The sequence below is a fragment of the Mchenga conophoros genome, linkage group LG4, assembly GCF_057382185.1.
Source record: "Mchenga conophoros isolate Kocher_MC1m ecotype Shallow Benthic linkage group LG4, M_conophoros_male_GT1.1, whole genome shotgun sequence".
In the NCBI taxonomy this organism is placed as follows: domain Eukaryota; kingdom Metazoa; phylum Chordata; class Actinopteri; order Cichliformes; family Cichlidae; genus Mchenga; species Mchenga conophoros.
In genome coordinates this window covers 11,960,589-11,971,603 of record NC_140529.1, presented here as the reverse complement: position 1 = coordinate 11,971,603, position 11,015 = coordinate 11,960,589, and the positions used below count along the sequence as shown (strand labels likewise).

Below are 11,015 nucleotides of genomic sequence, written 5' to 3'. Positions count from 1 at the left end.
GAGCAATCCTACTGATGGGTTAAGGACCGCCTGGATGTCCTAGAGTAACTGTGTGTCTCCTGGAATCTCCTCCTTGCTCTTGAGGCTGTGCTGGGAGACTCAGGAAACCTTCTGGAAATGACATGTATTAATGTGCCATTAAAACACCCTCTGGCTATGGCCCAATCAGTAATCATAACTCTAATACCTCAGTTAACAGCATTTGGTTGGCATTTAAATTTCTATCTTCAAGCGAGAATAGAAATAGAAATGCTTTACATTGAGAAAATCGTTCACCATAGATGTAGTGATGAGACAAGCAGGCATGTTATTAGTAAAGGTGTGTTTGGAGATATTGGGTGTTAACACCCTGATTTACCAAAGTTCACACTGCAAGTGCTCAATATTTCTGTGTCAGGGCTGTTAGAGTTCAACCGTCTCACCTAATATACCTAACATACAATGCAAAGTATGGTAGAGCCTGCTGCTATCACACGTAGGATTAAGAAGTCCAAAAAATGTGTAGCTTTTAAGTCTTTGAGTTAAATTAAAGATGGGCTTTAACCTGCCGTCCAAAAATTGTACTGCTCATACCGACAAACTAATCCGGTATTTGGATGTGGTCAGAGAATTGTCGTGTTTTTCCCTACTAAATGTGTAAAAACTCTGCCATTTGAGTCCCATCATGGCGATGACTCATTTTGACAGAGCTGCTAACTCTCTGGGGTTATAATCCAGATGATTATTTGAGATGAAAAGCCTCCTAATTATCCAAGTATTAGACCGCCATGGCTGCTGCTAATGCCTGGATGAGGAAATATGAGCAGTCCTCTAATTTCCCATAACAAGAGAACCATCATGTCAGCCTCCATCATTCCTGACAGAAAGAACCCTGAAGACAGAGTCCATGCTGGGTACAATTAGTCACATATCCATACCCAAAAGGATGAAAGGCAATTGGATGAGAAAAAAAAAGCAATTTCCTTATGTAAGCACCACGTAAAACATGCCTGGGCATCATGTAAGGCTGGGGATTTGTCAGCTCTTTAATTCCCTCCACTTCAAAGTGGCAGTGACAGACATGCGATGGAGCTGAAGAGGATGGAGGTCTTTATCTGTACAGTGACTTGCACAACCCAACATCCCTCATGGCCTTATGGATTAAAAAGAAATAAAGATTATCTGAAGCACCGACAACATTTTGTCCTGGATATGAAGTGAGGTAGACATGGAGAGACAAAACAGTACAGACAAAAGAGCGGATGCCTGTGCACAAGCAGGACACTGTTGTGTGCTGTTGATATGTCACAGTTGAAGCAAACGTAGTGTAAGGACTATTTATCATTTATTACTATCATTAAAGTGGAGTTAAATTTGTCTGAATCTGTTGAAAATTATTATATTTCTGGGCTGATGTGACCCCTTCAGCACATCACTGCTGTTTTTTTTTTGTAGCTTTAACACATAATAATCTCCTGAACATTTCATATGATTGTTGGGTTATCTTTAGTGTCGGGCCTACCTTACAATATAAAGCGCCTTGAGGCGACTGTTGTTGTGCTTTGGATCTGTATAAATAAAACTGAATTGCATTGAATCTGCAGAAGACATAACTTATAGACATTACAGTCCTGTTTTATCTTTTGTCAAACACATTAAGAGTATATTAACACAGGGACAGTTACAGAGAAGATACTTAGATTGGGGGATTTAAATAGAAAACTGTTTTATAGTATTGCTTTTACTGTATCACAGCTGATTCTATTCTTGACCAACAGAAAAAAAAGACTCTTTAATGTTAGAATCCACAAAACATAGCTGTGTGTAGTGATTTTAACAGACTGTAGTGGTAGACAAAGGAAAAACACCAAGCTGCTCAGTGGAAACTTATTGAAAAAGCACAAAGCTGGGGATGGGAATAATAGAGGCTCAAGTTGGAGGCTCAGTATACAGTAGCAGATATTTCCCCGTCGCAGAGTTATGCAGGAGGGAAAAAAATAATGGCATTCTTAGATTTTTGTGAGCAGTTTGAAGCCACATGACAGATTGGCAGCCTCTCCAGGGTGTGCTCTGCCTCTTGCTAAAAGCCCCCCAGCAATCCTGGCTGGATAAGTGGTTAGAAAAAAGAAATGATAGAAGCATTACGAGACTACAAGTGCATTTGATTATGTAACCCTGTGATTAAAATGATGAATAAATAAACCTTGTACCTTGAAGGTCATTACATTTTAAAAGGGTTGCCAGTTTTACAGTGAATCCATAAAGTATTCACAGCACTTCACTTTTCCACATTTCCTCATGTTACAGCCTCGTTCCAAACTGGATTCAATTCATTTTTTACCTCAAAATTCAGCAAACAGTACCCCAGGCCTGACTGAGGATTGGTGTAGAAATGGTTGTCTTTCTGGAAGGTTCTCATCTCTGCACAGAGCAACACTGGAGCTCAGTCAGCGTGACCATCAGGTTCTTGGTCACATTACGGACTAAAGTCCTTCTACCCCGATTGCTCAGATTGGCCGGGTGTCCAGCTCTAGGAAGAGTCCTGAGCTCTTCCATTTACAGATGATCGAGGCCACTGTGCTTATACCCTTATACTCCAGATCTGTGCCTCAGTATATAAAAGCAAAAACATGTGACTCTCACTAAACAAATGCCAGTGAACTGCTGTGAATACTTTCTGGATGCACTGTAAGGAAAAGTTCAGGGTCATCTGATCAAGCTCCGACTTTACGAAAAATGAAGGCTTTAAGTCTAATCCCAAAACCCTTAAGAGAGGGTGTCTGTCTCCCGAATCCAAAGTGGGATTTGGTTCCACAGAAGAGGGGCCTGAAAGCTGAAGGCTCTGCCTCCCATTCTACTTTCATGAACCACATTAGGAAACAGTCTGAGAGCAAAGTGCTCTGTTATGGTAGAAATAGATCCAATTCATCAAGACTTTATATTTAAAGACAACAATTTTCAATTGAATTCTGGATTAACAGGGAGCAAATGAAAAGAAACTAATATGGGAGAAATATGGTCTCTCGTTCTAGTCCTTGTCTTGCTGCAGTGTTTTGGATTAACTCAGGCTTTTAAGGAACTTATAGAGTGACCTGAAAATGAAGTACACTAGTCCAGCCTTGAAGTGATGAATGCAATAATTAGTTTTTCAGCATCAGCAAACAGTCCTACATATTTGTTTAACATTGTTACGACTGATGCCATGAGGTGTTGTTTATCATGTAAATTTTGTTATCTGATTATAGTTTTCACCTGTTTATCTTAGTTAGGGAGGTAAATTATTGTAATTAGGTTTGCTTACTTTGATGAGGTAAGTTTGATGGATATTTCAGATAGTTTCCCTTTGTTTGTTGTTTTGGTATAAAGTCCATCTGGAAGTTACATCCAGCTCCATTTTTAGGGCTAATTACAATAGCCTGTTTTATCTGAATTTAGAAGCAGAAAAAGATTTTTATGTCTTTAAGACATTTCTGCAGTTTAACCATTTGCTGTGTATCACCTGGCTTCACTGATAGATAAACCTGCATAGCAACGAAAATGTATTCTGTGCCTTCTAATAACACTGCCCAAGGGAAGCGTCTATAATGTAAATGTAAACCCAGACACTGACAGCCATTAACCCTGATAACTGCAGCAAGTCGCCATACAAAAACATGAAATCAAAAGCTGATTAAAACAACCTTTAAGCTTATAATAAACCCTTTCAGTTTTTTCACGTAGAGTTGATCCAGTGAGCTCGACTGTTATTTTACGTTGCATTTCTGCTCACTGAAAAACAGGATCAGGCCAGGAGTCCTGACATTTTTGAGTCACACAGGTGCAGAGATCTGCTCCACATGTGCTGTGTCATCTGAGAAAGATTAAACTACAACAAAGTAGTTTAATGTATCTATGAAGCGCCTTGAGGCGACTTTTGTTGTGATTTGGCGCTATATAAATAAAATTGAATTGAATTGAAGTGAGACGAGGATTATCAGTGAAATCCGCACCCAACCCGAATAGGGCAGCAACATTCATTTAGATGAGGAAAAGGCAAAGACAGCTTGGATTTGAGAGGTGGCATTAAGCTCCTCGTGGACAGAAGAAAGAATCCTGAAGTCAGCTTAAACTGAACAACTTTTATTTCCCGTCAGACACACAAATTATTTTCACACTTTATGAAGTCTTGTATGTAACTTGTACGTTGTCTCTTAATCATGTACAAATATAACAATGCCTCACATTCTTCTACTTTTATTTAGATAAAAAGTCTTGAAGTTGTCACCAAACTGAAAATGAAAGCAGGGCAAAAAGATGTAGCCGGTCTCATCCAACCTGAACGTCACTTCCTGTACAGACATTTGTTTTTTTTAATGTTTATTTGAGCGCTGATCAACAACTCTGACCTCTCGCAAATCATGCAAAGTTATGATCCATTAGTGTTAGATCCTGTAAAGTGCTACAAGTAATCACAGTATACTGTGTCTGACACACCAATTCAACATTTCAAATGCATGACACTTCACAAGCAAAACAGGCATTTATGTTTTGTAGCTTCATAACGACAGTTTTATCTTTTTAACGCAACTATAACGCCAGTGAGTCTGGATCTTGAGCTTAGTTGGAATTATTCAAAATACGTGTTTTTTCAGTAAAACAATCAATAAAGTCGCTTCCTGTTGTGAAAAAATGTTCTTTAGGGTGTAAAAGAATCTCTTCTGAAGTATTTACGCTCTACAAACCTTGATTGACATGTTCAAAACATGACACGTTTTTCCCTAAATAACGCACTCACGTATGCTTTTTACAATCAATTACGTCCATAAGCGATCTGAAGCCTGCTCGTGACTTCTAACGGTTTTGATGCAATTTGCATTTCTGACAGCTGTCTTGTTGTTTTGGGAAAACAGAAGAACTATTTGCCCACAGTGAAGGACTGCAATCCAGTGATGGCTCTGCCCAGGATCAGGGCATGGATGTCATGGGTACCTGGAGGAGGAGATAACGCAGGGGTTACTCATGTGGAGGTGGGGGCACAGATGGCTGCTGCTGGGGATTAATGCGCTCCTACAAAACGACTCACTTAGTGATGAGGCAATTTAGTTAAAATGGACTTTTTTTTTGGTGCATAATCTGCTCAATCAAAACCAAACCTCGTAGCGCACTTAAACACATATTCAGACTGTCAAACAAGTCCTCACCTTCATAGGTGTTGACAGCCTCCAGGTTCATGACATGGCGGATGATGTGGTACTCGTCGGCTATCCCGTTTCCTCCCAGCATGTCTCTGGCCTGCCTGGCGATGTCCAGGGCTTTACCGCAGCTGTTCCTTTTCAGCATGGATATCATCTCTGGAGACGCTCTGTTAAGGAAGCAACAGACTTGTTAAGCATTGTTTTTCAATGAAGTGTGAATGAAGTTGTGTTTGTATCTTTTTACTGTACCCAATACCTTCACATGACTACACTACAGACACCCAAAATGAGACTGAACCTTAGGTAATCAAATATTTATCATTTCGATGACATTCAGGCTCTACTCTTTTAGCTTTCAGCCCTTTATTGACTCACGACACTTCTGAGACGCACTGAGGGATGTTTTTCCCCTCGTCACCCTGACAGAAAGAGACCACAGCGACTATTTAGTTTGAAGGATGGCAAGAGGTGCTAAGAGTCTGCTGCATCCCATCTAATGCCCTTTAGTTAGAGGATAGAGGTGCTTTTACTTCTTCTCATCAATAAGTCTGCCCAGCTGCAAACAGGACTGCAGGCCGATGGCGATTTCTGTCAGCATGTCAGCCATTTTTTTCTGCATCAGCTGATTTCTTGCCAATGGTACTCCAAATTGGATTCTGTTGTGGAATAAAAAAAACAAAAACAATGTTATTAAGAATAATTAATACACTACATTAAGATAAGTAAATTAAATAGAGTTTAAAAATGTGGATTAAAAAAAAAATGTCATTTGTTCATCTGACCTGTCGAGCGTGTACTGACGAGCTGCATGGAAACAGAACTCTGCAGCACCCAGAGCACCCCATGCGATACCGTAACGGGCGTTATTCAAGCAGCCAAAGGGACCCTACAACAACAAACAGTAGTCATGAGTGACAGAAACTATTCAATTAATAAGTAATAAGTTAGTGATCGCATAAAACAAAGGGATGAAATAACATTTTCTAAACATGCTACTATACCCACCCCCAGGCCGGATACTTTAGGCAGCAGATTCTCCTCAGGAACCTCCACCTCGTCCATGAGGATCATCCCGGTGGCCGAGGCTCTCAAGGAGAACTTCCCTTCGATCTTTGGTGTCGAGAGGCCCTTCATGCCGCGCTCCAAAATAAAGCCGCGAACCTTCCCGTCGTCGCATTTGGCCCAGACTACGGCTATATCTGCCACTGGGGAGTTGGTGATCCTGAAAGAGAAAGCAAATGAAACTATATCAAGACACATGACAACTTTTGTTTGTTTTTTTATAAAGCACATAGAACACCTATATTTTATAGTATCATACTGTAGCTTTGTGGATGGTTGTTACCATAAGAAATCAACCAGTTTTGACCAATTACAAAAAAATGTCACGATTTTTTTTTTTTTTTTGGGGGGGGGGGGGGGGGGGGGGGCGGGTGTAAATTCATTGTGCTACAAGATGTAAATTGCACATAAAGTTTTACAGAATTAAATTTAATTTTAACTGCTAAACAAAGATAGGATAGGTATGGCCCTGAAAACATTAAAAACGACACTAGTAAACTTTAGTATTAAACACTACACTGTTACTGTTTTAGCTGTGAAGAGCTCCCCCGTGTGTACATCTAATGACACAACACACTAAGTAGGAAAATTCTTAGAGGTTACAAGAAGTGAAAGAAGATCAAAAAACAAACCCACACTCACACACACACACGCGGTTAAAACCGATTGTACCAGAACAAACAAGTCAACTCTGTTTATACTTTGCAATTTACAGAGAAAACATTCAGAATATTATGAATACAATCAACATGTCATATATTTACACTTAGAAAAACATGATAAGGCAAAGATGGACACATAGGCATTAATGGGGTGCATCTCTCAAAATAACTTCCAAACGCATTATTAATCCTTCAAGCCCTCCTGTCAAAGAGCCAATCATCTGCTTTCTTGCAGCCAGGCCAGCAGACACATGCACGTGGTTGAGAATTTGCACTGCATTTGTTCGGTGTTCTTGTGGGATGAGTCAGAGCTATCGTGTGAGCCCTGGCTGAATAAAACTGAGTAATACTGTAAATTATGCACGTGTCGAACAAGTAATGTCGGTTTTGGAAAATACTTTTAAACCTTATTTTGGGTCAAAGTTACCACCAAACAACTTTTCAGTAGATTGTATACAATTCTACCAGGATTTCTATGCGGGAACCACAAAACTGCACACTTCCAGTAATTTAAATATGTGGCGTGGGCTTGTTAACCCAAAATAACTGGCAAATGTATTTTTAATATGGCTGCTGTGTGGTTAGATGTGTCCTAGAAGGACTGTGACACTGCTTACCATGTCTTGGAGCCAGTCAGAGTGTAGGTGCGACTGGATGGATTGTATTTGGCTCTGGTTTCCATGCCTCCGGGGTCACTGCCATGGTTAGGCTCCGTCAGCCCAAAGCAACCCAGGATCTCTCCACGAGCTGGGGCAGAGTGGATCACACAGTCAGTAAGACGTATACCTGAGCGCTCATGAGGTCTGCATTGGAGTTTCACAGTTAAACCGTCAATATCAGAATTATTGTTGATAAAGTATTTTTACTCTTTTCCCTTCTTACCCAACTTGGGGAGGTACTTTTGTTTCTGCTCTTCTGTTCCATAGGCATTAATGGGGTGCATCACCAGAGATGACTGCACGCTCATGGCTGAACGATAGCCGCTGTCCACTCTCTCCACTTCTCTGGCGATCAAACCATAGGCCACGTAGCTTGTCCCAGCACAGCCGTAACCTTAGCATTCAACACAGGAAGAAGAGCAGCAGTGACAGTGCATAAAATGAGGACATATCTGTGTAGATTCTCAGTCATCCAGGTCATAGAAGCTTAAAGAGCTTGGAAAGAAAGCAAAATACAGTAACTCTCTTTCCAAACACTTTTTAGACATACAAAAAATAATGTTAAGTATTATATAAAAAGAGGAAAAAAGTGTAAAAGGCTAAAACGTTTGTTATTGAGACTTCCCAAAAGCAAACGTTGCACACAACTTCAGTGTGCACAGGTCCACAGTCCATGCTGTGTCATTAATGTACAAAAAAAGAAGAAGAAAAGCCTGTTTTGCAACTGAAGTACGATTAGAGTTTACAGCTTTTCATTAAAACCAACACGTGACTGGACTGACCTTTAATAGTTGGACCCAGGACACCCATCTCTCCCATCTCTGACACGATTTCTCTGTGGAACACTTGACATAAAAATGACAAAACCAGACATGATGTGCAGTTATGTAGCCAACACGTGTGTAATACAACACTAAATGAGCAATCTAATTGCATATACATGTGGGTAAATAAAAAGCTCTCTCTCACCTTCGTTTCTGTTCGCCATCAGGATTCGAGGCATGAGTTTCTCTTGACAGTAGGTCCGGAAGGAATCTCTGATCATGATCTCCTCCTCAGTTAACTGACCCTCCAGGTCCAGGGCATCACGCCAGTCGAACTGGACCTTCGCTATCAGGCATTTAGAGAAGCAATTTAATACTTAAAGTCTAAAAAAATGGTTCTGGGTTAAAGGTACAATTTACAAATGTTATTCAGAATTTTTTCTTAAAGTGAACACGTACGTGCTTTAGGCTTCTGCTCTGTGTTCTCTGCATCTGTGAAGGAACAACAACAACAAAAACACGCAAGAGAAAAACATTAATACTATGAACTAAGGATTTGTGACTATTTAATATATCCTAATATACGATAAAATATTGTTTTTTTCCCTCTATAAAAAAAGCAAATGGAAATGCAAGTGTCATTTCGAGAACACTATCTGAACTGAAGGTATATTTATTTCTGTATCAAGCGCAGCTTCAAACTTAAAACCATTGTATTTCTCCCTGTGGCTGTCAACTTTAAATGATAAATCTGAACATCATGCTGATCATAACGACACGTACTAACCGTGTGTGATAGGTGCTGCAGTTCCCTGTGCTCTGGAAGCTGTGATGAGAGCACATCTGTGAGGGTTGACTAAGAGACGACACACAGCGCTTCTCAATGCCATGACGAAAACGGGTCTAGAAAATAAGAAGACCATTAAGATCCACGATTCTTTATCACTTAGGCTAGTCAGGCTAACCAGTGCTACATTAGGTAACTTCTGTAGCTAAAAGCTAACAGCGCTAGTTCACTACTAACTTGGGAATTAATGTGCTAATTTCCAAATAGCTAAAATAAAAATGTATTCTGTGTTGAGAATAACTGTTAATACTCCAATGACAGCCGTAAGACCAAGTTTTACCTGCGTCAAGTGGAACAACTTATCCTCGACCTAGCTCTTCTTAGGTTCCCTGGATGACTTTTACATGACTGGACGTAAACACATTCAGTCTACGTCATCACGCAAAGGCCGTGACAAGTGTGGCATAATGCCTTAACCATACGCCTCTGACTGAACAGTACTCCACTATTCCCACATAGAATCAATCATCTTTCTAATGAAGGTTACACACATAATATCCGAGACCAAAAAGGTAACACTACAACCGCTCGGCTTATTTGTGGCCATTTATTATCACTGAAAATGACCGACTTTAAATGACTCTTCGGCAGCTGTAGCGCACTCTGATTGGCTCATTAGCGGGGGAGTGGCAGTTTGTGCTCCCGTTTCCCAAAATAAAAGCGTGATCGCTACAAGGAAAGATCATGTCAACACCCTAATTCCAGGAAGTGGACGCCAGATCATAATTTCGTTTTTCTTTTTTTTTTTTTTTAACAAATGGATTTTACTATCAATTGAGGAATTTTAAAATAGCGCAGTTTAGTAATTGTCTGCTCCCTAATAACATTTCCTTTCAATTCGAATCAGTTTTACTTGAATAATGCTAAATCACAACAACAGTCACCCTTTATAAGGTAAAGAAACTACAAGCACTTGGTGACAGTGGGAAAGAAAAACTTTCTTTTAACAGAAAGAAACTTCCAGCATAAGCAGGCAGGGAGGAGCAGCCATCTGCCAAAATAGGTTAGAGGTAAGAGGACAACACAGTAGTGAGACTGCTGTGAGTATGATTAAGATACCTTCAGTTTATGTCTCTTGATTTCAAATCACAAGATCTGTTACACCACATATTTACACTTAAATATTGTTTGTTTTATTTGATAGCATCTTAGTTTCTATCAGATTTTTTAAATCAGTGTCAATGATTATGCATATTCTTTATTGTTTTTATCTCTTCAAATAGCTGTTCAGCACTTAGTTTGAAAGCGTTTTATAAATAAAGTTATTATAGGTTATACAGTAATACTTAAGCTATTTTTTTGAATCCATAGCTTCTGTTACGTCCCTCTGCAGCCCCTAATCATCTCAATGTGTTCAGCTGGTGCTAATTGGCCACACCTAGGCAGGTGTGGATAAAAGCATACCTGAGGCAAACTTCCAGGGAGCTCACTTGTCTTTGCCTTGGTGGCACCAGCCATTTTAAAGATAAAACCTCTTCTCACCTACACTCTGGTATTCGTCGGTTTTTTTATGTTGTGGCTTTTGAGCCGGGTAGTAACATAAGTGGGGGCTCGACCGGGAACGATGCTAAAAACAATAAAACCCTAACTTTACCTAGCTAGTCTTCAGTGGTGTACAAGGCTCGAGGTAACTTTAAACGCACCCAGCTGAAACACACTAAAGGGACGTTGCTCAATCACAGTGAACACCATCCTCTCACCCACTTTAAAAGTCAAACAAACTGATATTCAGTCTCCACAAAAATGTCCAAACAATCCTGGACGAGCCCCCACTTATGTTATAACCCAACTCAAAAGCCGCAACATAAAAAAAGATGAATACCAGAGTGTTAGTGAGAAGAGGTTTTTTTTCTTAAAATGGAATACCA

At 40.0% G+C, this 11,015-nt stretch overlaps 1 protein-coding gene across 1 annotated transcript; it reads right to left on the bottom strand.

Moving 5' to 3' along the window:
• Positions 1–4,082: 4,082 nt before the first annotated feature.
• gcdhb (glutaryl-CoA dehydrogenase b) lies at positions 4,083–9,584 on the bottom strand. The gene is made up of 12 exons (XM_085270331.1): positions 9,428–9,584; positions 9,088–9,203; positions 8,760–8,792; positions 8,506–8,646; positions 8,319–8,381; positions 7,760–7,930; positions 7,495–7,624; positions 6,159–6,375; positions 5,936–6,039; positions 5,684–5,809; positions 5,160–5,320; positions 4,083–4,947 (listed from the first exon to the last, which is right to left on the bottom strand). Exons 2-12 carry the CDS (start codon positions 9,188–9,190, stop codon positions 4,874–4,876), a joined length of 1,323 nt encoding a protein of 440 aa, XP_085126457.1. The 5' UTR covers positions 9,191–9,203; positions 9,428–9,584; the 3' UTR covers positions 4,083–4,873.
• Positions 9,585–11,015: the final 1,431 nt, after the last annotated feature.

Coding starts and splice junctions, on each gene's coding strand:
- gcdhb (XM_085270331.1), bottom strand. CDS start 9,190: ATGGCATTGAGAAGCGCTGTGTGTCGTCTCTTAGTCAACCCTCACAGA. Junction 6,376..7,494: donor CTGACTGGCTCCAAGACATG/GTAAGCAGTGTC, acceptor TTTCTCTTTCAG/GATCACCAACTCCCCAGTGG. Junction 6,040..6,158: donor CTAAAGTATCCGGCCTGGGG/GTGGGTATAGTA, acceptor TTGTTGTTGTAG/GGTCCCTTTGGCTGCTTGAA.